This window comes from Agelaius tricolor, unplaced genomic scaffold (genome assembly GCF_023055355.1).
Source record: "Agelaius tricolor isolate 1412-34295 unplaced genomic scaffold, bAgeTri1.0.p SCAF_2, whole genome shotgun sequence".
Lineage (NCBI taxonomy): Eukaryota > Metazoa > Chordata > Aves > Passeriformes > Icteridae > Agelaius > Agelaius tricolor.
Window position 1 is genome coordinate 45299924 of NW_027269262.1, and position 26940 is coordinate 45326863.

Sequence of the window (26940 nt, forward strand, 5' to 3'; positions counted from 1 at the left end):
TAAATCTAATCTGATACAGTAAGAGATATTTCTTGGCCAGTCTCACAGAAACACATCATCTAAGTGTCCATCACATGCCTACATGGTTCCTTCCTTCCTTCCTTCCTTCCTTCCTTCCTTCCTTCCTTCCTTCCTTCCTTCCTTCCTTCCTTCCTTCCTTCCTTCCTTCCTTCCTTCCTTCCTTCCTTCCTTCCCTCCCTCATCCTTCCAGATTTATTTCAGTGCCTGGAGCAGACTCAGTCCAGCTGCCTCTGGTGCACAACCCCCAGATCTCCGAAGCATCTTGTACACAGGGCTTATGTGTCACTCTGAAATGACAGGGACTATCCTGTCATACCTCTTATGAAGCTGTTGCTCAAGATTAGCAGGGTTTTCTTAAACATCCATGTGTGTTGAGAGTCCAAAAATAAGCATGACTCTATGGGCTGCTGGGAAAACTCCCAGTCCCTCCTCCAAAGACTGTTTTAGTATTCTACAGTTAATAGGTTGTTGAAGTTGCCTAGTTTTACGGAATATGAAAATCCAACTTCTGTTCTGGAAACAGAAGGCAGAGATAATTCTGAGGGTCCCATGAGAAGAGAGGCATTTCCATAGGGTCCTACTTGTGGTACCTGTAGTTCAGAGACAGATGGGTCTTAAGCAAGACCATTAGTTCAGCATTATCTAGTAAGAGCCTTTAAGATTTTCCCTGCTCAATCTGCCAACATGCTGATTTTAACAGAATTTTTAGAATCTGCAATTCTTTACAGGCATTGTTTATGTCAGTGTGCGTCTGTTCTGGCTCCATGAGATTTTGCATTGCACAGTAAGGACCAGGTGACTCAATGTTAGCAATTGTAAAGTTCATTGCTGCTGTACCAATACCCTCATTTTTATTCTAATCGTTTAGGTGTATTTGAAAATGCTGGAAAAACCCAGAGGACAGTTGAAAATTTATTTCAGAAATACAATAAAATGCTAAGTGATCCAGATCTTTGTGCCTGATTTAGTGTATATGCTAAATGCATGGTTCTCCAGTAGAAAGCACAAGCCCTTTTTATCTTGGTCCTCATGAAATTTGGTAAATTAGTACTGTAAATCAATGGGACCCAGTGTGAAGGGATTTAGGTATTTCCATCCAGATCCATTACAATAATGATTGCAAAAAAGAACTTAGGAAATAATTCAATCAAAGCTGTAGTGGAGCCTTAATCCCAGATCCATGTCTCTTGCACAAATTTTACTGATATAAGAAGAAACTCTGCATTTACCTTCATATGCCTGATAAATGATAAAACAGAATCTAATTAGAACTCCCTAAAACACATACCAGTGTCTCAGTTTGGGATTTTTCAGAGACATTATCAAAGGAAAGGGCAGACATCCCTCTAGACATTTGAAAACTCAATGCTGACAATTAATAGCTTGACTTTTAAATTTCCAAGCTCTAACTTAAGGAAACATATTGAATGCTTAGTTCAAAGGGCTTTAGTGAACAAATAAAATTTCTCAAGCAATCAGTAAAGCAATGCATCTAGGTATTATTAGTATTACAGTGATACTTGAAATTCTGTGAAATAATACGGGTCACTCTATGGTCAAACAAAAGCTGGTGAGATCTGAGCCAGGTTGCAGGTAAGGGGGGCTGAGGACATCACACAGAGCACAGTCTGAAGGCAGAAGATATAGCTTGGTAGGTGGAAAAAGCACATGAAAAGCAACTTGCATACAAAAACTACCTTAAAAGTAATAAAACAGAGCAAATCAAAGGAAAAATATGATCCTCAAGCCCAAGTGGAGGCAAAAGGAAAAAGGAAAAGAAAAGCCCACCCATAATAGTCATCTCATTTTACAACCTCTAATGAGCAACTTCCCAATAGAGAGAATCAAACATGAATCTCTTCTGTACCTGAACATCAGAAGAGATTAATTGTGGTGTACAACCACAGGGTTTCAGCACTTATTGGGCTGTGAGAAGACAGGGGATTGTAGTTAATGATTCCACCTGAGGTGAAACGACAGCACATTTGGCAGCCATGGAGGTAAGTGGAAGGGGAGCACTGATGCTCTGATGTTTGGCCAGGTCAGCTAACAACAAGGCAAGCATCTTCAAAAAGGTGGAAAATGATGTGTGGCTCGAAAGGAATGCAAATGTCATTTAAAAATGAAATTAAAATAAGAGGTTGGATTGGGGTGAGCAGGGCAAGAAGTTGAAGTATTTTATTTTTAATCATATCTTCCTGGACCAGGGAAGATGACAAGAAATATTTGCAGAGGATTTGAAACAGCAGTCAGCCTGTGCATTGGTCATTAAAACTTTCTACATGCAGAACTCAATAAACTGATTAAAGTAATTCTACTATATAGTTGCCTGTGAAATTGGAGACTAAGCATGGTGACCCATATTGTCTCTTCCCATATTGTGGTCTTAAATCTGACCTCTTCTGCTGTCTTCAACTCTCCTACATGTGCAAAATTCAGTAGCCTTGGTTCACAGGCCACTGCATTCATATTATCTTTGGTGCTGATCTCCACATTTTCTGCCTCACTGAATTTCACTTTTAGTTTATCGGATTTGAACAAATGCAGGCAATTAGAGGAAAATGCAATTATAACAGAGTTGCAGACAGATGTTTTCCAAGTGACAAGAAGTCTTATGTGTAGCCAGAGCTGAGTGCAGATATGACCTGGGCTGGTGGGCTCAGAGCAATGTGCTGGCAGATGCTAGCAGAAGGTTACAGTCTATTTCCTTCCCTCTTCCATGGAAATACATTCTTGTTTTCTAAGGCTAATGGTCTTTGCTAAACCATTTCATGAGTCCAGGCTGAATATACAATGTGTTACAAATGTCTTAATTGAGTCAGTTTGGCAATCCAAAAATTATTGCTGTGAGATGTATTTAACTAGCAGTTTGGAAACCACCAGTGTTCTATGGGTTTAGACAAGTACCATTCAGGAATGCAGATTTTGGCAGCTTCACTTTAAAAGCCACTAGTGGAATTCAGCAGCAAGGAAAGTGACTCTAATATGATGTTTTTACCTCCCCCTCAAATGATGGTATCATGATACAGAAGTAATAAATGGTAATATATGGTGGCAAAGGGATGGTGCTAGTCCCCTACTGATAAGGCAGAGAGAGCATTTGTCTGCAGCCGCCTGTTCTTGAACTTCTCTAACTGCACTTTTTCACTCTCACTCTGGAGCAAACTATGTGCAATCCAAGTGGGAAAGAGCTAAGTGCATTTCCTTGGGTGGAAAGCAATATGGAAATACTGACTGCTGTCTGCTACCTGACAAAAATACTGATCTAAAAATACACCACCTTCCCCTTAAACCCTCACTTTACATCATAAATGAAGCATAAGCAGACCCCAGAAAGATTGAAGCAAAATGTCTACTGAATTTATGATTAATAAGCGTGTCAAGTTTTATAACAGCATCCTTATGTGGACACAGCTAATGGCCTTAACATTGCTTCCAGAATCAAAATTGAATGGTTGAGCAGATTTAGCCTCAGGAAGGCCCACAGTGATAAGGGAACCATCAGAGAAAATAGGTGTACACATTTTTCAACCTGTCAAGTGAAAAGAATCGCAGATGATGATAAGTCAAGGATATGCCCTCTCCTATATGAGTTGTATGAATGTTTGTGCTGAACAAGGCTGCTTCCTAAACAAGAAGGAAAAGGTGAATGTAAGCAGCAGCAAGCTGCAGGATTATCCCTTAAATTACACTCACACAAGAGCAATAATTACTCTGAATCAGCATTTAAACAGGGATAGATGGGGTTTGCTGCTCGAAGCTGTTGTAAATTGCTAACCCTGTGAGAAGCACAGGAAGAAAGAAGCACACAGGAAGGTGTGGCAAATAAAAGGGGCACAGAGTTGGATAGAGCAATATATAGACTTGAGAATTATGTTGGTCTTTTGTGGGGAGAATTTCACCTGTTGGCTTGTATCAAAGCTTCTAGAATACATCTCAGGCCCCAGGGACTGAGCCAGGCTGTGGGTGCTGAAGATTAGGAAACTGTAAGATGGAGGACAACCTAAGGAGCTGCCAATTTGATGTACATTTGCCTTCCTTGGAGGCACTTGTTGATGAAGACAAGGCTGAAAGGTGCACCAGCCAGGCCTCATACAGAAAGACTCACATGCTGAAAGAACGTTCTTTTGTTTCTAATTAGCAAAACAATGTGTACAAATATGAACACAGGTAAAATGGAAAGCACTGGACATGGTGCTTTGCTTTGATATTGGTAATTGCTGCTGGATCAGTCTCCTGGGAAGTACAATAATTAACTAGTTAGAGAAGTTATTTGTGTCAACTCAAACTGTACCCTGTAAATCTCATGAACAAATCTTAGCTATTACTATAATGCTTACATGCTTTATTAGTTTTCAAATAAGTGCTTTGAAAGAAAAAAGATGCTGTAAAGGTAGAAGTCATAAATTACAGTGAATTCTCCATTAGCAGCAGTATACAGCCATAACATCCTTGCAGAAGTGGTATCCAGATAACTTATTGAACTATCCAGGCAATCACTGAAAAGCATTTAAGGAGACTGTCATCTTGAGTTGACATGTGCGGCATATAACATCTGCTGCAAAAATGTTAGCTGATTTTGTAAGAGATTCTGTTTCTATGTAGTAAGCACAGCTCTGCACCACTGATTTGTGAGAACATCAGCTGTGGTAGACCAACAGTCTCTCTCTTATTTCACAGCCTGGAGCACTTTTTTCCTCACTTTGCTCTTATTAGGACAGCCTAGGCCAATGCCTTCCATGTTTTTACCAGAGAATGGACCAGTGGTGTCCAGCAGTGCTACAGGAGCAGTTTTTTCCTAACCAGCTTCTGGAACAGCAGTTGTACTCCCTGCTGCAAACAGGTCTACATTTCTTACAATACTATACGTACAGCTTGTAGGAAGTATTAAGTTTTTCTATTGCAGCTTTAAAAAAAAAAGGAAATAGAATTAGGCAAGACACTACAGCACTAACTCCCAGCCCCCTGTTATGTGCTCCATAGTGAATCCTTCTCAAGACAGCAGTGAGCACAGTTTCCACTACACAGCTCAGCTGAGGTGTAAGCCTTGACATCACCACATTTGAAACAGCTCAGCTCCAGCTCCTGCTCTGTGCTGACCTGAAAGTAAGGGTGTCCCCTGATGAAAACTTACTTCCTGAAATATTTAGGCAATTTGGGGTTTTCTAATGCGAGTACTGACAGATGAGCTTTGTTTCAGACATGTGATATAAATCCCTCTGTTCTTGGGAGATCCCCATTGACAAGAGGTAAGCTCTTCTACAAGACAGGCTGGAAGGAGGATCTGGAAAAGTACAGGCCTGTCAGTCTGACCTCAGTGCCAGGGAAAAACACGGAGCAGTACATTTGACTGGCATCATGTGGCATATACAGGACAACTGGGGATCAGGCCCAGCCAGCATGAAAGGCAGGACTTGCTTAACTAAACCTTTATCTCTGTATAGGTGGCCATTATCTTCATGTGGTATAGAGATACATTATATATTTCCAACATAATTATTAAAATTATAATAACATTATACTGTGTTCTATGTATGTTTTATATATGTAAAAAATTATTTTTATGCAATCCATTGCATTTAGATAATTGTGACTATGTGAAGCTATTTTGTATTCTAGGGCATTAAACAGACAAAAATGTTTTCTAAACAACAGGTCAAATTCACAATCAATGTCAGTCAATGTTGTTATTTTGAAAGTCATACCTGTTAGTTTTTAGATGGAATATGACCCTCTGGCTTTGCATCTTAAAGATTCACACATCTCAAAGTCAGAAATGGGGGGAAGCTTTCTTACAGACCCTTGCAAATCACATCTCTGCATCCCTTCCTTATTTCTGAAGCTAGAAAGAGCTCTGTCTAGTGATTGTTGGAAAACTGTGCCTGGACAGCTAATTTCCTTTAATATAAACTCTCTATTGGCATTTTAGCAGCAAAGAACTGTACAAAATCCATTGGATTTGTTCAGTTGTTGTGGCAGGTAAGACACATGACATAAGACACATCTGTGCAAGTCTCTACATCTTCACTGAACAGAGATTTGCAAGCACTACTGAAGTTATTAAATGTACATCAAATAATTTATTAATGGAAAGCTCATTAGTTCCTGACAGAAGGTAGGAAAACAAATAGCTATATAAATATTTAAGATATTAATTCAAAGACTTATAAGGAACATGCAGGGGACATTGGAGTATAGGAGCCAGGGTTTGTGTAAGGCTTGTGATTTACAAGATTCCTTTGTGAGATTTCTTTTCTCTAAACCACTGAGCATCCCAGTAGAGTGTAAAGGAATATTGAAATACTTCATCAATTATATAAGAATAGGTGCTTAAATATACCAAAATATATGTACAATCCAAGATTTATTGTCTCAGCTGATGATGTGATTAAAATATGCCAATATTGTTTGTTTTCAGGAAATACTCCAATTGTGCTTGTATTCAGATTACAAAAAATAAGATTTGAAGCCTCTTATTATTTTGTCTTATTTAGAGAGATTTTGCAACTGAGATCTTTAATATTGCTAGGTGGATTACAGCATAGCCCACCACTGGATCTGACTGTATTACTTGATCTTCTAGATGGATGGCGACTGCCTAGGAAACATGGCAGCTTTTCTGGAAAAGCTAAAAAGCCATAGCATGTACTTACTTTGGTGTTTGCAAAACAGGAGATGCCACAGAAATAAGATATTCATCTCTCTGTGGATGAAAAGTGTTCAGCTCTGGCCAGAGAGTGGGACACTGCTCCACAAGCAGCATCTGGCCTGCCTTTAAATTTGCAGCCTGATTACAGATGCCTCTTTCTCCTCTGCCTCTGGAGGTGAGGATGGCAAAGCCTGGCCAGAGAGAGGGAAGGCAGCACAGATGTGGTTGGAAAGCTGGAAGCTGGGACAGAGCCATCAGGTCCTTATGACCTGGAGCTTTTATTTTGGAGGTATTAGTCTTTTTTCAGCCATGCAACTCCCAGTTTATGTGCCCTTTATGCAGGTCACACTGCCTTTGGTACCAAACTGGGTGCATTCCTGCATCTCCAATGTTTCTGTAAGAGCAGTTCAGGAGGGGTACTGCTACCACTCTCCTGTACCTCCATCTCTTCATGGAGTCACTGGCCATTTTGTAGCTCTGCACTCTGAAATCTCATCTATGAAGTAGAAATTTGGTACATTGGCTCTTCAGAGAACAGAGGGAATCATGATAGTAGAAATATTAGTGCTCCAAACCCATTTCCTCACAGTACCTCAGTCCTGATTCAGAAAGATCGCTTTTAGAGATAGAAGGATAATTCAATCATCATTTAGTTTCTCTTCCTCTGAGACTCCCAGCCAGGAATGATTTATTGAAAATTGTCATGATGGCTGTTATATTCTTGGAAAGGCTCTGTCACAATGTGCAGCCAATTCACATGAGCACAAAAATTAACTTTATTTTAAAGACAAGTGGTTTAAAACACATATTAGAGGGGAAAAAAAGAATTTAAACTGAACAGCTATTAGCTTCCCTAGATAATATTTTTTTAGTAACAATTGCCTATTAATTATTTACTGCTAGCAAAAGGTTTGATCTCCAGCAACTTTGGATTTTGTTAGCTTTGCTGCAGTTGCTGCTGCAAAGTCTGGCATATGGTAATTCTGAATTCCAGGCTCAGTTTCTCAATTTTTTTTTAATTTTTTTTTTTTGGTAGTAAAGTTCAAACTGACTTTAATGAGAGATTTGCTTCAGGATAGGATGTGGAATTTATTATTTTGTCAGTATTACACCATATTACACAAAATATATAAAAGTTAAACTCATTACCTTGGCAAAGCAATTAAACCCATGAACTTTGAAGGTGTCCTACTTTTCAAATGCAAATAAGCTGGTTCAGTATGGTATCTGGAGGAGCCCAATATCAGAAAATTTTAAGGAATAAAAGGCTCCATGAAAGTTGTTTTTCAAAGGGATGAGGGTAATTTGGCATTTAGATGAAGCAAAAGATAGATATTATGTACTTAAATGAAGTAAAATGCTACAGCCAAGAAGTAGCCATTGTACTCATAATTTTAAACATTTTCAATTGCACATTAGCTGCAGTACCCACACCCCTCTCCCACCCACTCTTTTGCAACCTACTCTGGACTCTGTTTCTTGCAGAAATACTATCAGGGGAACAGTGTGTGAAATAAGCCTGATAATGTCAATCTTTGGGCACTACATGCGTGATGAGGACAATCACACAACTAATAAGTTGCATCAGGCCGTTGAAAAATAAATGCATAAAATGCATGCTTTATGAGATAAGCTTATGTTAAACTGTTTAGAAATAGAAAAACTTCCCTACAGACAGCCTGTCTCATAATTTTTTTCAAGCAGAAGGGCTGTTTTGCCTGTCTGAAGCATCCAGAGCTGTCCAGCCTCTTGCCAAGTACCACCAGCGCCAGGATTCTGCCTGCAGCGACAGCAGCAGGGGCTGTGAGACCCTGAACCTGAGGGTGCTGATTTGCTTCGGGAAAGGTGCCGGAAATTAAAAAAAAAAAAAAAAAAAAAAAAGCCATTAAAGAGTAAGCTGGTGGGTTCTGCTTTGTGACGACTGGTTGCATTGATTTCAAATAGCACATTTGAAGTGGGTTTTAGCAGGAACGGAGTTCGAGGTTTTGACTTGCAGTTTTACAGTGCCATCCTGTGGCTGCCTTAAATGTTGCAGAATAACATCAGAAACTTGGAGCTTACTGAAGCTTTCTCTATGAAGCAAGATTTTCTCAGATCTTGACTGAAACTATATTAACTTGATTAACAGTAGTTAATATTTCTTCTTTTAAATAGTTATGTTTTATTACAAGCATTTACTCCCTTTGTAGTGGAACCCTCCACTACAAGAATGACATTGAGGCTCTGGAGTAAGTGCAGACAGGGAAGGGCAACAGAGCTTATAAAGGGCGTGGAGCACAAGTCTTGTGAGGAGCAGCTGAGGGACCCGGGGTTCTTTAGCCTGGAAGAAAAGGGGGCTCTGGGGGAACCTTATCACTCTTTACACCTTCCTGAAAGCAGGTTGTAGTGAGGTGGAGGTCAGTCTCATTTCCCAGGTAACAAGTGATGGGACAAGAAGAAATGGGCTCAAGTTGTGCCAAGGGAGGTTTAGTTATCAGGAATTTTTTTTCTGTTGAAAGGGTTGTAAAGCATTGGAACAGACTGCCCAGGGAAGTGGTGGAGTCACCATCCCTGAAAGTTTTCAAAAAGTGTGTGGTTATAGCACTTGAGACATGGTTTAATGGTGAACATGGTGCTAGGCTGATGGTTGGACTTGATGATCTTAAAGGTCTTTTCCAACCTTAGCAATTACAGGATTCTATGATTCTACAAATAAAATCTCACCCAAACCCAACCTCATTGGGAAGTTCTTAGCCTACATGTTGGTCAACGGGTTTGGGATTTCAATTTTGGGTTTTTTTCCTGTAGGGTCTTGCATTTGTGGCTTCATTGCCATGCCAATTAATTCAATCTTATGTGTTTGTGTCAAGAGCTTACAGAGATCATAGAGTACTTAGGGAATGTTATAATATAAAGTATTCCCCCAAAATCACAGGATAAACTCCATATGCCAACCTATATAACCTATGCTCATTTTATAGTTGGCTTGTATTCAGTCATTCAACTGAATACAAGTGCTTTACAACTCTCAGAACAACTTCCAATCTGCTGTAGTTCTTGATATTTTATCAAAAATTCTACAGCAGTAATAGTTGTTGGGGTTTTTTTTTTGTTTGTTTTTTGTTGTTGTTGTGTTTTTTTTTTTTTGGTTTTTTTTTTTTTTTTTTATGTTCCCTTATAGCATTTACAAAAATCTCTAGGGGGAAAAAAAGGAAATTAAAAAAAAAAAAGAAAAAGAAAGTTTGGTTTCATTGTGCATGAGATACCAGTCAGGCTTGGTTTTTTTTTTTCCTGCTCATACACATGAGGAAAGCTAAAAACAAAACCAAAACCAAACAACCCCCCCCAGCCCTCCCCCCCAAAAAAAGAGAGAAAATGATGGCTTTGTGCAGCTCAAGATGAGATATACAAACATTATCCTCAGGCTGATGGAGCCTCATACCAGAGATTTGCGCATTCCTGGGAGTACCTGTGATGGGGTCATCTTTGGCTGCAGAGTAGTGGAAGGGAAAGGGAAAAAAGAAGAAAGTTTTTACAGCTGGGTAAGAATTTTGATTACCTCTCACAGGACAGTACCTTTTCCTGCTCCCTGCAGACTACCAGAAATGTGCAGGGAGGAATCCAGGAACAGTAAATCCAGCACTGCAGTGTCACTGAAAATCATAATTGACTAAAGTTTGATAATGTTTTCATTTGTTTAAGCACAAGCATTTCTTGATTGAAGTCAAAGACAGCTAGTGAGCTCAGCTTCTAATCTCTCAGCTCATCAAACTGATTGGCTTTGTGTCTTGTTCTCCAAAACAAACTTCTAATTAGCACAGGAATTTACACAGCAACAGTCACCTTAGTAAATATAGCCTGACGATCCATCCATCATGTGTATAACATTTTTGTAGTCACAGAGACACCCTCTTTTCACTATGCAATTCAGATTCTAAACATTTCCAATACCTCATAAATTTTTAATTATAATTCTTTTTAAAGTGGAGCTGATACCTCACTAGATATTAAAAACTGTTAGACTGCTTCTTCACTGATGAGCCTTTGTTTACCCAGCACAAAAGAGACAGCAAGCACTTCTGCCAGCCTTGGCAGCATTAAACACAGACTTTGCACTATGGATAGCTATGTAGGTAGAAAGGGAATCTGAAAATAAGTTCTACTCAGTGCAATTTCACTTGACAGGAATCAACCTAAGATTGCCCCATAAATTTTGTCCTTTGCCATATATATTTATTTATGAATAATTAGGCACCTGATTTCCCATTTTCCAAGTCAGGCTATTCTTTCAACAAAACTTAAAGGCTGATCCTATAACTACCTGTAATTAGTTAAATATAAGAGTATTTAATTTAAAAAATCATACACTTCAAATAATGCAGAGTTCATTTTAAAGACAGAATGTAAACATTAACTCTGTTTCCATCCTATATACTAACGGTTATGTTTGAATAGTAGAGGATGTCTCTAAATAGCATTATAAAGGTGAAACGCAGAGATTTTCAAGTCACAGCTTCCCACTTCTATCTACCTGTGAAAATTCAGTTGAAACTCATGTAAAGGTGCCCATAAGGTAGCAGCAAAGCACAGTCACCTGCTTTTATAGTCTGGAAAAGTTGGTTCTGATTTTAAAATAATACTCTCTGAATTGCACATTAGGACACTCCTACTGCTCCTCAAATTAGGAACCTGAGATAGGTTTTTGAATTATTATTTTTTAGATGGCTTCTGGTTTTAGTCTTAGGAAGGGCTAATTTCTTGTAAATTGGAAGTGATTAATTATTCAGTTTGCTAATAATGGCTTTCCAGATAGGTGTAAGGCACTTTCTTGCAATAGCAGGAATGGCAGTTAAGGTTAAAAAATAGCTCACATTATGCTCACATTTCCTCCCACATTAATAAAGTTAAATTGCCTCTTGAATTGGATTCTATGGTAAATTTCTATAACAGAAGCATAAAGCTGACATCAAATTCGTGTTTAAGTGTATAAATAAATTACTTAATTTTAAAAGCTGCAGAAGACAACTGGAGATGTTCATTGTTCCACAAGCTGGGCTAAGGTCATGTATTTAAGCTCTTGGCTTTCATCTTATGCCTTCTTGAAGTTTTGTTTCTTGCATTATCTCTATATAATCTACAAAAAAAAGTAATGAATCCTTAACTAATCTCACACCAAGATCTTTTAACACAGTTTTTTTGCATAAGCAGGTGTATTCTCTGAGCAGGAAAAACTCACCACCTGCTAGTAAAAGATCAACCACCAGAACAACACTGGTGTCCTACGGATTTTTCCCAACTGCATACCCGACTACACTTGAAAAGAAATGCACGTTCACTGAAGAAAAGATCAGAGGGCATGATTAACTGATTAACTCCTGTTTAATAATTTTTTGCAAAATAATAAGGAAGCAATAATTATCCACAAAATACAACTGCTCTCGGAACTTAATTGTTGTTTAAAAGTATGACCTAAATTATAAATTTTCAATCCACTCAGAACTATCTGAGATGTTAGAAGCATAAATTAAATGCCATTTAGCTTTCATATCTCTCTGAAGGCCATGCCATATTGTCACGGCTTCCTAAAACAAATTTGGAGGTGATGGATTTGGATCCTTCAAGTTCCACTAGTTTTTCCCACAAGATCAGCTGGGAGATGAACAGTAAGTTTTTTCATGCTGTTAATATTTGTTTTTCATGTTAAAGATGCCTCTTGTGAATGTTACAGTGGCTGTTCGTTAGCCTGCATTGGCTACTGAAGCCTTCAAGTTCTTGCAAAGTTTAATCAAGACATAAGGAAAAGTCTCATGCCCAGACTGGGAAGAGCATTATGGAAGGGCTGTTGCTGATTACCTGCAGTGACAATATTTCACCCTTGCCTACAGGTTCCATTTTTTCAACAAAAGAAAAATTATTGTGAATTCTCTGTGATCTTTTGGGGAGGATTGTATTTGTAATAATTCAGTATATCATCCAGTCAGTCCTGCTGAATAGTACCCAGTTTCCATCATGTGACCTGTATCACAGAAAATATGCTGAGTCTTGCCTTCGATATCATTGGTGCCAATGACTCTATTCTAGCAGGAAAACAGCAGAAACCAATCAACAGAAAACCATCACCACTTTGCAATGTGGAACCAGTGCAGCTCTAATAACCTGTTTCCAAGGCAAATCACCCTTTGCAGGCACAGCTTTGGGCTACCCAGTATCTCTTGCTGCCTGCATCTCCTGCTTTGGTAGCCATGAAGAGCCCAAAGTGACAAGCAGTGTCTCTGTAGTCAAGTGTGTGTAGTCAGGCATGTATGCCTAGGCATAATATAGGCATGTGAAGTATTTATTGCAATACAATAAAATAGTTCTGCATTTAATTTCAAAACAGAGAGCCTGAGAACTGCACTGCTTTCTATCCAATGCTATTGGGTCTATCCAATGCTCCATCGAAGCAGAGTTCCCAGGATGAAAAGATCTAGGAATTACAGTCTATATTCCTCTTCTTATTAATATCTTATTATTAAAGCACTTTTATTGTGCTAGTAGCTGATGCGCCTTTTTTATTTAAATTGGGAAGGACCCTGCACAACCAGGCTGTGATGATGCTTCTGTGCTCTTGTAATTCCTGCCCACATCCCCTTCTTGGCAGGGCTTTGGACCTCTTTGCTGTAGACCTTGGTATCTTCTTCTGAGCAGCCTGACAGGAGGTGTCTGGACCCTCTGCCCTTCCTTTAGCTCCTGGGGTAGATTCCAGCTGGTAATAGGTGGGTGTGACAGACTGTTCACAGCCCCTGGAAAGCGGGATGGAAGGGTACCACGAATCCTAGCTGCTGTCAGTGTGAGGGATGTGGAGCTGCATGAATATGGGACCATATACCAGGAATTGGCGATAGCTCAAGTTTTAAAAACCCTCTGTGTTATGGCAATTATGGTTCTAAGAAAAATATGAATTTACAGTTTCATGTTTTGTTCTGCTGCCCCTTTGTGGCATCCAGACTGTCCTGGAGCTCCTGCTTTTCTCCAAAGCCAGCCCTGCTATCTGGTGAGCACTTCAGTTCAGGCAACTCCTGAGGTCAGTGAAGCTTGTACCATGAAGTAGCCAAGCTCTTGTGGGACCTTGATCTTGGGGGCAGCTGATGTGGTCTTTTCTGGCTAGGCAGGAGGCACTCAATTTGCTTGTCCCTTTTCCACTGGCCTGTGACAGTTTTGTGCAGGCTCCTGGAGCAGCTGTTTCCCAGATTCCTCTGAAACAGCAGGTTTTTTTGAATCCTCATGGAAGCCTTTATTTTCTCAGAGCCAAGTAATGTGGAATTCAAATTACAGCTTGAAATCACTTTCAGGAATAGAAAGGGCAAAGACTTGCTGCTGAAGCAGAGTGTCAGGCTACCAGCTGTGGAATACCAGGAGGAACCTGAGAGATGTCTTGGCCTACATCTCCTTACTGAGTTGCACTTCCAGGCTGTCAAGTTGTTGAGGTAGTGTCTCTGTTGAGAGGAAGTTGTAGGCAGGGTGTGCTGTGAAGAGCTTTTTGCTTTGAATTTACTCCTCTCTTTAATCTGTCTCAGCTCAGATTTATTAACCTCTGGACATCCTACTCTGAGGGAGGGAGAAAAATACTTGAAGATTTCTGGGGAACAGCTGAAAAGTTATCTAAACCAGCTTTTAGTAGTGACTGAATGTTTATATTAGTGGCAGACAGGCAGTTTATTGTATTGTTTTTACCTCCATACAAGTGATGATAATTTCCGAAATGCTTTTTCAGAATGCTCAGGAGGTGCTTATGAGATAATGAGGCAGAGAGGCAGAATGGATTCCAAGTGAGTGCAAAAAGCCCAAGAAAAATTAGAAACCCTTTGTTGTACAGTACAGTTACAGATAAAAATCTTATTTAGCCATTTGATGTAGCTTTGTGTGTGTTTATCTACTGGTAAACAGTATACCTCCTTCTGGAAATGATGCCAAATTCTCTCTCCCAATTCCAGCAGCTGTTGCATCAGTGGTGTTCACAAAGTGTAGAAATGTCCCTAAATGCATTTTAGGGAGTGGGGTGGATGGTAAGGTGGGATGGTGGGATATGCAAGTTATTAAATGCTATGGATGAGGAAAAGCACAGCACCGCTGACAGCTATGAGTGCCCCCGCTGCCCTCTGGGGTCAGGAGGTGACCTCATGCTCCTGAGGGGCCTGAGGGAACCTGCCATTAACACAATAGCTCTGCCTTTAGCACAGCAACACAGACAAAAGCTGAAAAAACATAGTTGGTGTTCTCTTGGAGTTTACTTACGTGCAGGATAGCAGAGTGGTTCCATTCAGACTCAGTACTTGGGTTTTCTCTGTTTTGAACTCTCCCAAACCTCTGCTTTTGCCAATGGCAATGTTTTTGTCCATAGTTTATTATCTGTGGATGGCTGGATTAACATATCCACTTTGTGCTACATCATCCTAGCTATTAGGATTTTCTATTCCTTTGTAACTGATGCACTCAGTCCTTAAGACAAATGTAATTAATGAAAATAGCTGAGAGAAAAATCAAGATTTTAAGAAGTTCCCTATAACCATATCTCTGAGTATTTTTCTGGGTATTTACATATTTTGTCTTACCTTTCAAATCTGTTTGCTTGCTTTATTTTGACGTACATTTTAATTGGCAAGACCAGTAAGTGTGAGACATTTGGATATTACGGTTCCTAAAGCTTGTGCAATCTCTGTCTTTCTTTCAAGTGAAGCTGGAGCAGCAGCAATTTATTTTTTTTTTTTAAATATAGATGCTTCATGTGCTATTTGAATATGTAGTTCTACTAGCTGTGTTATGCATATATGATATAGCATTCAGAGTCTCAGTTTGTGCAGATGGTTTTTGGGGAATGTATAAACATGCACAAAAGGGCTCTAAAACACTTTCATTCTTGCATTTCTTCACTCATTCGTGGTCTTACCTGTACCACAGCATTCCATTTTCTCATTGGGTTGGTTTGTCAAAGACTAAGAAATTTCTAATCTTCTTGGAATACCTGTTGCATTCACTTAGGGTAAACATGAAGTTACACTTGCTTAAGAAGCTGAGATTCTCATCTCTCCTCATAATTGTCAAAGCTCATTAGAAACCTATGCTAGGAAAAAATTATATTAATGGTGCCGTACCTTGCAATGAGGACCATTCTGATTGCCTGGTACTTTGTAATACCAGCAATGAACTGGGGGAAAGGAGCAATAGAAAACATTGTAATCCTCCAAGAATGTATATACTGAAGTGAAATTTCAGAAGAATCCCTTTTCTTAGGAAATTATTATAATAGGCACTGAACAACAGTGATATCCTCCTGCAAACTAATTAGATGGCAATTTTTTTAGTTGTATACAGATGTTTAGTGAAACTATAATAATCAACTCACATGATAAAGTCCAGAGAGGGATCTCAATTTACATTTCATAGCTCTTGTGTAATATTCTGATGAGGATAAATACATATAATAATAAACTGGCATTTATCATTGCATGGTTGCAACAGAGTGCTCTTCAGCTTGCTGTTACTCAAAGAAATGGTTAAACTGATCATAAAGCTGTAAACTGGCAGATTTTATGTTGCGCAGATGCTCCCTCTTTCCCCTTCCTTTGTACTTGGCTCCCAACTGGTGCTTATGATCCTGCACAGAGGATTCCTTAACCTGACCTCTATGATTTTAGACCAAACGACACTTTGGCTCTTGAAATTTGTTGACTTTTCTCTCCACAGATGTTTTGCTTTGCTCCTCCTTGCCTGTCCTGAAATTTAAGAAGTTCCTGGTGTGAGCAAAGAATGGATCTGTTGGAAGGGACAGATGTGGAGTGTTATTTATTTGCAGGCTTGAAGGCCTTTGATAAGGTTTTATGGCAGAAATTTTTCATTTTATATCTCCTTGACCCATAGATATTTCTCTTTGTCTATGTTTTGAATATAAACATTGCTATACTTTCTCAAGTATAACTCATAACTCTGAGTTACACAATACGAAATTGCTTTTATGTAAAATATGTAACTCACTATTATTTTCCTTAGTTTCCTGACTTCCCTGACTTCCTTGATCAATCAAAAAAAAAAAAACAAAATCTCCAGCCAACCAAGCTGAAGTCCAAACTCTGCAAAAGAGCTGCCCACAATTTGAAAGATTGCAGCCTAACTCTGCTCATGCAACTCACACATATTTTTGTATTCTGAAATATAGTTTTTGATGCAATAACACAGAGAGGAGCACTAGGTTTTCCTAAAAAATAAACAGCATTTTTTAAACAAACATATTTTTTTTCTTAAAAAAAGAGGGAATTCGCATTTGAGAAATGGTATCTGTTGACTCAAATTCCCCTGCCTTAACCGATTTTTGGCAGAGAGTTCTTTTCCCAGGAAAGTGTTCCCTGCTGCACCCTCCTTGAAATACTCATTAAGGAGTAATGTAGATATAAGCTCTGTGACCTGACAAACCTTAAAGCAGTAAAGCCTAATGAAGATGAACTTTCCCGAAGCACCAAATAAATGTGTCTATCTCAAGAAATCTCTACAACCTTTTTGCTATGTTTTATGCTAGTTTCTTAAGGTAGCTGATTATCAAAAACCTGCAAAGATTTCCTATGGGACAAAAAAGTAATCAGCTTCATAGTTTAGCAGCTGAGAACTCATTTAATTTACAAACATGGCTGATTTGTTGTGGTTATGTGGAACAGGGGCTGGAAAAGTATCAGCGCGGGAACGAAGTTTCAAAGGTGGGGATGAGAAGTTTAAAAGGAAAACCTTAACAGATATTTATTTATTTCTTTATTAACACGTGAAAATATCAGCCGCATGGAAAGGTTGCATGTTGAATCTCTCCTTTCCCACACTTTTACCTTGTTATTTCTCACACTCATCTTTCCCTTCCTCCTCTTCCTTGCAAAAAAATCCTCGTAGTTCGACAACTACGGCTTTCCTGAACTTTTTAGGCACGGGGCTTGGGCTCGCCGCACCCCGCGCATCACCCGCAGGATGCGGTCGGGACCGCGAGTGCCTCGGGGACGGTTTTGCGGAGCTGGAGACGCGCGGTGCGGGGCGCGGGGTACCGAGCGTGTGAGCGTGTGAGGAGGGGACAGCGTGTGTGCGAGCAGTGGGGACAGTGTGTGTGAAAAGGGCGCGTGTGTGTGTGTGAGGAGGGGACTGTGTGTGTGAGAAAGGGACAGCATGTGTGCGAGGAGTGGGGACAGTGTGTGTGAAAAGCGCGTGTGCGTGTGTGAGGAGGGGACAGTGTGTGTGTGAGGAGGGGGGACTGTGTGTGTGAAAAGTGCGTGTGTGTGTGTGAGGAGGGGACAGTGTGTCTGTGAAGGGGGGGTTTGTGAAGGGGGATCTGTGAGGAGGGGTGTGTATGTGAAGGGGGATCTGTGAGGAGGGGTGTATGTGAGGGGGGTGTGTGAGGAGGGGTTTGTGAAGGGGGATCTGTGAGGAGGTGTGTATGTGAGGGGGGGTGTGTGAGGAGGTGTGTGTGTGTGAAGGGGGATCTGTGAGGAGGGGTGTGTGTGAAGGGGGATCTGTGAGGAGGGGTGTATGTGAGGGGGCTGTGTGAGGAGGTGTGTGTGTGAAGGGGGGTGTGCGAGCGAGCCCCCGGTGGTGCGGGGCGGGGCGGGCCGGGGGCGGCGGGAGAGCACATATAAGGCGGGCGGGCTCGGCGGGGCGGGCAGCGTCCCTCCAGCGGCGGCATCAGCGATGGGCAGCGGCGGACGGTGGCGGCTGCTGCTGGCACTGCTGGCGGCGACTTCGCTGCTGTGCGTGCCGGGGCAGGGCCAGCCCCGAGGTGAGCGCAGAACGGGGGTGCGGGGGGTGAGCAGCTTAATGCAAAGCAGGGCAGTGCCTGCGGGGGTCTGCAGCCGCCCGCCGCGTCCCGTGGTAGCCTTTGGCTCCCGCGGGGCTGGGGCAGCCTCGGCAGTGTCCCCGTCCCGCCGGGCACGGCCGCTGCAGGGGCCGCGTTGGGCGGCGGAGGCAGCCCGCTGTGGGAGGCGGGCTGGGGTCCGGCAGTGCCGACCGCACGCTTCCCGACGGCCTCCCCCATCTCTTTTATCCCTGCTCTCTTCCCCCGTCTCCACGTTTTGCAGCCGCCCTCCCCCACTTCCCTGAAGTCCTTTCTCCTCCCTCGGCGGCGGGGGCCACTCCGCCTGGCCGCCTCCGGGGCCGCCCATTCCCTTTGTGGGAGACGCTGTGGAGCGGCAGAGACCCGGGGGAGGAGGGGGCGACCCCGCCGCTCCTGGGCCGGGGGCTGCGGCGGCGCAGGGAGCCCCTGGCCGAGCCTCTGTCCCGGCGGGAGATGGGGTCAGAGCCGGGTCCGGGCCGCTGTCCTGGGGGTCCATCTCTGGGGAATGAGAGGAGCCGGAGCCCTGAAGGATGCTGCACGCCATCGGTAATACAATCCACATTAAGCTCTGTTATAAGGAGCGAGAAGAGTCCCGAACCACTTTCCGGGCAGAGGTAGCATGAAGAAGTAATGGTGACAATTTAGGAAAGTTTTTTTTTTTTTTTTATTGCACGTGGGCCGGCCGGTGCGTTGCGGCCGGGACACCGGAACGCTCCGCGCCGAGTTCTTACCCTGCCAATGACTTCGTCACACGCATCCTCTTTGTTCCAAGTGCCGTAACTGGGGTTGTCCTGGAGAGACCCAAGTTGCTGAGCACATCGGCTCACTCTGTGGCTGGGTTAACAGTGATTGACTCTGCGGTGTGCTGGGTCGTGATGGGAAGCGCTGGTAGACACCAGATGCTCTCACCTTCGCCTTGGGTCAGCTGCTGCTGGAGTTCACCACAGAATTTCTACCGATCCCTACTCCCTGCACATGAATCCCCAGTCCCATTGGGTCTCTATTAAAAACAAAAAAAAAAAAAATCTTGAATGGAAAATGGTTGGAAGGCATATGTTGTGCAGATGCATGACTTGTTTTCTTTATGGTGAAGTAGGGTGTTTGAGATGGATATAGGGTGGGAGATTAGCATCTGGATGTTTACAGGCTGCAGTAAAAGCCAGTGTTTATTAATATAATTGTGTGTACAAAATAACCCCTAGGTAAAAAGGACAAAATCAAGCCCAAGTAAATTACAGAGGCCATATGTCTCAGCTTGAAAATAAATATGCTTTACTTGGCTTATGAAAATTCAGTTGTAGAAACAAATGAAATTCCAGACAAAGTGATATAAATTTTGCTTTTTAGTTTTTTTTTAAGGTACCATCTTACATCAAATAACCTTAATTCAATACTAATTCCTATTTGAATATATATGATAACACGCAGTGTAAAAGTTAGGAATTTTCCTGAAGCTTGTCATGTATTGGTGACAAGAGCGAATACCATTTTTGATTTTTTCATTGACATTTGCAGTGATCTCACTGCAGTAATGTGCTGCTTTTATATAGCAGCCCACGGGTGCTAGAGGCATCTGGATAAAATACTTGCTTTTTATGTCAGTAATTGAAGCTACCAATATATTTCATTGCTTCTAAGCCGCCCCTCCTGGGAATATTTAAATTCATAATTACGTTTTTCTAGTTGAAAGATCAGGTCGAGAGACCATTCCTCCTATTAGATTAAGTTGATAGAATTTTTTTTCTCAGCGTGAGAGCACAGATCATCCGAGGAAGCTGTGAGTTTCAACCCCCCTGGTGGTGAACTGCCTTACAAAAGCCACAATTCAAGATAACTGATCCTAAAACAATGTGAAGAATGTGATGCAGATTAGAGTAGCAATGTTGCTTTTACAGAAAGTAAACAACTTAAGCTCAGAATTGTAAGCATCTTGTTGAGGTATAAATACATTTTGAAGTGAGGATGGAAAGGTTTCTCAGAGCAGTTGTCAAGAGAAGTTTGGGGAAAAGGTATCTTGGCATGGTGGTGGAGAGGGCTGTGGTAAAACTCAAAGCATTTCTTGTTTTTCTGTTCAGTTTTGCTTTTGTCCTGTCAGCAAATGACAGGGGGGGTACCACAGCTGCAAGGGTCTGTCAGAAAGTGCTGAAGTCCATTTTAAGGAAAAGAAACACACGGTACTGAAGCCACTGCACTGAACAGCTTTCAAAGTTAATGATTGATTCTCTCAGCCTAAAGATTAATATCTACATAGCTATAAAATTTAGTTGGAATTTTAATTACAGGTGTTTTGTTAAAGTGTTCCTATCATGATGAAAAGTTTGGTTTGCATTTTCTGTTGAGTCTTTTGTATTCACTAATGGAGTAACTCTTCATGAAGCATGTAACTCAGTGTCTAGATACAGAGGAATTATTTTATGTCAGAAGCAAAAAAGCCATTTCGGAGGCGTGTTATAGCAGCTTTGCTCTGTTGGAATGCATTCTTTAATATACTGGAGTTAAGTGATACATGTCTTCAAAGTAGAAAGGAAAATCAGTTAATAATTTTTATCACTATTGCCTGTATTTCATAAATTTGACTCTGCCACTGCCAGGTGGTATTTTTTTCTGTAATTAAAAAAAAAAAAATCTTGCTACTGTAAACCTGTGGTAGTGTTAACTTGGAAGGCTGTAGTTGTAGACTAAATATTTCCTCAGCTGCATCTCAGTTTGTTTGTGTAAGCTGGTATGCTGAAGTAGCCTGCTCTGTTCCTGCCTGGGGTTTTGGATAAGTGCTGGTGCTCAGGGAACTGAATGGCCATGGGAAGGTGCTCCATCTGGGCAGAGATGAACATAGGAATTTCATATGCCTGCCACCCTTTGGGCTTCAGACCTGCTTTGCTTCAAGTATCTGGTTTAGTAAGTACTCTTAGGCTATGGCTAATATACAAATTATGACATTATGGTTAGCAACCACATTTTTTTTGCTGAAACATAAGTGATATAAATTATATTGTTAGAGCTCATTCCCAGGCAGTGGGAGATTTATGTTAATCTCCTTAGTTTGAGATGGTTTGAACCCACATCTCCAATCTCTGAATAGAGTGCTGTATTACCAAGTTGCTGTGACAGGTAATGCAGAGGAGGAGTGTGTGAAATCTCTCCAGACCTCTCTTTGAAAAGGAGCTACTGTACAGCCAAGATGGCAAGTTTCCTTCCAGAAGGACAAAAAGCTGATGCTTCAGTCAGATCATTACAGTGCTCAAAATGTAAGGAGAAATAAATCCAGGCCTCCCTCTCTTTTATTTATTTGCCACAAGCGGCAATAATGTGTTTGATTTCGGGAGAAACTCTTATTGTACCAGTGTCTGCTGGGATTTGTTTGTTTGTTTGCTGTTTTAGTCTTTAGTTGCTTTTTACTAGATTACTCAAGTCTGGCACCACTCATGGGTACCACTCACCCTTCACCACCTAGTGAAGAAGGGCTCTCTGGTGCCTAATTCAGGGTGGCGAGTTCCACCTCAAGTAGTGATGTACTTTAATTGTAGGAGTTACAGGATTTGACAGAAGTTTGGGGTGTTGTAGATTTGGCTGTTAGTCTGTGAGCCTGGGTAGGTGGATCTTACAGTCTCAGCTGCCTCACTACAACCTCATGCATTCAAACGTGTTCCGTGCAGTGAAATAGTTTCTTCTGACACTTTTAAAACAGAGAGACAGACTTCCAGAATGAGCTTGGAGGAAGTTTTTCTGGAGTTTCAAGATGACTTGGATGTTGTATTCACAATTGTTTTCTGTATGAGGTGAAAAAGTATCTTAAGTGGTTCACAATACTGCATCTTGGGTTCCTGTATGCTAGTAGCTTGAATAGACCTTGTTGCCAACAGTCTTAAATATCAGTTTTTTTCCCAACATCTGCAACAGAGTTAATTGTTCTAGAAAATGAGAAAGTTTATATTCCCTGCCAAGTTTGCCTTTACTTCTAAATATTTTCCTTTAACATTTCTCCTGTGTTTCCACCGATGTGGATATTGTTTCCTGATAAGAGAACACTAAAAGAAACTTCAAGTTCCTTGAGGCTTTTGGAAAACTTAAAAGCAGTGCTGTTTGCAGCTTGCAGTGTGAGGCAGGAGACCAGCGAGCTAAAAATATGACTGGAGTTTGAGGCAGAATCACTTAACATTGTGGTAAGGTAAAAACTTATTAATTTTTGGCAAAATTTGGTACAGTGGTATACTTGGCTTAAGTTTCCAATTTTCTTCAGGGTTGGAAATCTCAGTTACAGTGAACCTGTACATCTCTTGTGTCTTAGGGTGGGCTAAGTAGCAGGGCCCCAAGATGCTTATTAGCTGACTACACTCTTATTTAAGTTCTTAGGTTGTGTGAGAAGTCTCATGTCCACCCACAAATCAACACAAGATCAAGGTGCAGCAACATAAATAATGAACCCAGAGAAGTGAGCCCCTGCCAGGGCTCTCTGACAGCCACTGGTGTGTTATGGGAGCAGCTCATGAGAGCTCACAGGATGGGGGTGGTGGCAGTCTGCAGGGGTATGGGACCCGTCCTGGGATATATGGGAAGAACATTTTGGGATTGCACAGGACTAATTTTGGGATGAATGGAGGAAGGGCCAAAGATGCAGGGATCAAAGTGGTTGAGCAAAGAGTGAGTGTGTGATGGGGCTGGTGTGTGTGCAGGGCAGTTTGTGCCTCAGTGCCTGGGATGCACCTGTGGGCCCCTGGGGCTCATGTGCCAGATGCCAGCAGCGGGGAGACCTTGGGTGTGGGGGAGCACAGTTACTGGATGCAGTGAGTCTCCAGCTTTGGGTATTTAAGAAATCCACATTGTGGATGGGCATTGAAGAAATCCATCTCTGTGTATGAATCCATGTTTTTCCCTGGAGCAGGGAACAGGATGAAACCATTGGTGGTGGTTGCATTTGTGCATTTCTGTCTTTGTGAATATGCCATACCTATTTGCATATATCCATTGCATTATGTGGGTGGCTCTATATGTGCCTGTTGGGAATACTTGCTCAGCTTTACTAGTGGCTGGGCCTGGGAACATGGAGCTGCAGCAGTCACATCTTTCTTGGCCTTGGTGCACCTCAGCAAAACTGTGGAAGAGTAGATGTAATTCTGGAGCTCTTGGCTTTTGTTTCCTCTGAATCCATTTGACTGTCAAAGCCTTAATGTAGTGGACTTTATTCTATATAGCAATCTAAAAAGGTCAATTTAAGATGACCTGTTGATGATGTCACCTCAAGCAGAGGCCACATTGCTTGTCCTCGGGAATGCTGATTTTGTGGATACTATTGTCTTAAAGTTACAAGGTTCCCTAAGTTAATGATAAGCAACACAAATATATTTTGAAACTTTTATTAAGTAGAAATGAGGTTTTATCTAATTATAAGGAATATGTAGTGTAAAAAAGTAATTGATCTCAATTAGGGACAAATTTTGCTGGTTGAGACCTGACTTGTGGTTGGGGGAGAAGAAGAAAAACGTTTTTTTCTGGTAGTCTGGAAGGAACATCATGGACATTCTGTGGGGAAAATGTGCTTGGTGTTGATAAAAGCCCTAAATTTAAAATCTGCTTTGTGTTTTGTTCCCTGATTTATTTTGCAAGAAATCACCAACAAGCCACAGACCATTTTCTTTTTTCTTGGAGTACAAAGGTATGTGACAGAGAAAAATCCCATGAAAGCATTCTAAGTTAGATTGAAGATTAAGATAAAAAAATATTTGTCTGTCGTAAATATTTTCCCTATTCCCTGAGGGCTTAGAAAATGCATCTCTAGAAGTTTAGGGCTATCAGTGTATGTTAATCAGTTGTTGGTATTTGCATCAGTCTCAGAAAAGGTCTTCAGGTGGGGTTTGTTACTGCCCCCTACTTTTTTTTTTGTTTTTTCTTTTTTTTTTTTTCTGTCCTGCAGATATCCCTTCCTGACCAAACAGAGGAACAGTGTGTGGCAAAAGTTTTGCAAGGCAAGATTAGTTAGGTCAGCTTGCAGGAATTGTGATTTGTTAGTTGGTGTAAACCTTAGGAGCGCATCAGTCAAACTTTTTTATTTATGCTTTTAGGTACTTAAGTGACATCTGAGTCTCTGTACTGTGCCTCTGAGCTTGCAGATATGGGTACAGCCCTCTGTCTTTGAGATTTGAGGCCACTGCTTCATTTGCTTGTGTGTCAGAGCAAAAATAAGGCTAGATATATCTGTGCTTATTCTTTCTTAGTTACTTTTGCTATTTAAGGACTTCAATGATTTCTCAGTCATTCTATGCTCTTTTTTAGAAGCGGGAAAAGCTGCTTTTCCCCTGAAAATAATTATTTTATACACATTTTTGAGTATTAAATTGTTATACATAACAATTTTACAGGAAAACTGGACGATTTCTTTTGTAATTACAGTAGAGATAAATAACAATCTGAAAATAGGAAAACATAAAATTTTAAGACTAGAAACTAACTCTCAGTATTCTAATAGCAAATATTATAGATGCACATAATTTTAACTTTTCTTTCTGATGTGAAGCAGCAGTTCCAATTCCTAAGAAGTGCAGGGCAAAACATAGAGACAGAATGCTTAGCTTTTACCTGAAAACCTGATTTTTTCTTTTTATTTCCTTTTAAGTATCTCTGGAAAATCACAACTGTTCTAGTGGCCATGTGAGCTCAGAGAGCCATTGGAAAGGAGGTGGATTCATGGCAGGCATTTTCACCCACTGTCCTTTCCACAAGTTCGACTTGGCAGGCTTTGTAAGGCAGCAGCTAATGTGGGTCGATGGGCTGACACGGTTGGTTTTTTCCTTGTCATTTCTGGGCTTTTCCCACCAGGCAAAGGCCGAGAAGATCCCACTGCTGCTTTGTGTAAGCAGAGTAGATGTCAGCCTTCAGCAATAAATTCCTTCTGTTTTGTCATCTTTAACTTGTTAGCTTTTGCTGATTTTTTTTTTTTGAACTGTCATTCGATACAGTAACAACTCTGTCAGAGATATTCCCTAACCAATTCTTTTAGATTAAAGATTCAGATTTGAAAGTTGTTTTGCAAGCATAATGTAATTCCTTTCTGTGAACTCATTTATTGTGCTGCGGGACTCAACCCCCATCTTGATTCCCGCATGAAAATAAAGCTTAAAAAGCTTTAAGTTTAAGAAATGGTCTTTCCAAAGTGGAAACTTGTTTTTTCTCCTTGGCTCTGCCTGCATTTTTTATTGCTGTTTGCTCAAAAATGACCTTGAAAATAGGCTGATGTCCATTACCTTGTTAACTGTATTTCCATAACTTTTATTTGCTGAGAGTGTGAGAGGACAGTGCAGAATCTGTGCAGGTAATTCAAAACAACTTCTCTAGCCTTGATTTAGTTCTTTGATTAGTATTTTTTCTTGTGGACCTGATGAAGCAAGAAGTTTTTAATAGCAAAATCCTAACTCTGCAAATCAGTGGGGTAGGTCTCACTGACTGTAAAAAACATTGGAATTCAGTCATTGAGCATAAATGTGAATTGGGGCTGTCATTGATGGTAACTTAGATAAGTATTGATTGCTTTTATCAGGTTTTTTGAAAGCATGACTGGAATTTTGCCTTCTGTCACAAAACCCAAAGATGTGTGTAAAGAAATATTTGTGTGGGAAGGAGAGGAAAAAAGCCCAGTAGCAACTGAGACATCCAGTGCAATTTGATTGTGGCTGGGTGCAGCCTTGCTGGGGAGCATTGAAGCAGGGATCCAAGTTATCCCTTATTTTTTTGAGGATGCTGGCAGAGTGAGATTTGCAGGAAGCACACAAGGTGTTGGGCAGGCTGGGGAGCCTGACTCCGCTTCTGATGCTCCCTACCCAGGCAGAGCTGCTGCCAGGCTGGATGGTGTGCAGCCAGGCTTCACTGACTCCTTGGGGGACTCCTGATCCACTTAGGGCTATCTAGACAGTGAGTGAATTGGGAGAGTCTAGCACCAGCAGTGGGCTTGTACTTTAAAAACCAGTTAACTGAATTCCATCTTCTCTGTTTCTGGCTCTTTACAGAAGTGAGAAATCCAGCTCCTGAAAGTGCTCCACTACTGATAAAACTATGGCAGAGATTCCACTGCATTTTCCTGTCTGGTTTTATTCAAATGCATGAATAGCTAAAGTGTGTTATGCTATTCTCCATGCCTCACCGTTCATATATTTTACTTTCCTTTGCTGTGCTGTCTTTTGTGCATAGGACAGGAAGGCAGAAAAGGCTTGTAACATTGTGCCAATGCCTCTGAAGATTAGGCTGTTTCTACTTTATTGGCTGAGAAGGGCTAGATAACAGAAGTTTGATGTGAAGGTTCTTTGAATTGTCAAGATCTGTGGATACCCTGGTTTAAATTAGGGTTGTGAAATATATGCTGTTGAAATTTCTAGGATTCTATTTATTTACTTTAGCTTGTAGTCTCTGAAATGTGTGCTCAATGCCTTCAACTAGAAAGCGCCCTTTAAAATATGCTGAAGAGATAAAA

General features: G+C 41.0%; 1 protein-coding gene across 1 annotated transcript in view; it reads left to right on the forward strand.

The window, feature by feature from the left end:
* Positions 1-18329: 18329 nt before the first annotated feature.
* The window catches only part of LAMA1 (laminin subunit alpha 1), a 98996-nt gene continuing 90385 nt past the window's right edge, over positions 18330-26940 (forward strand). Inside the window, exon 1 of the mRNA XM_071417399.1 lies at positions 18330-18431. Coding sequence (XP_071273500.1) covers positions 18344-18431 — 88 coding nt within the window. The 5' untranslated portion in view covers positions 18330-18343. The remainder of the gene's footprint in view (positions 18432-26940) is intronic.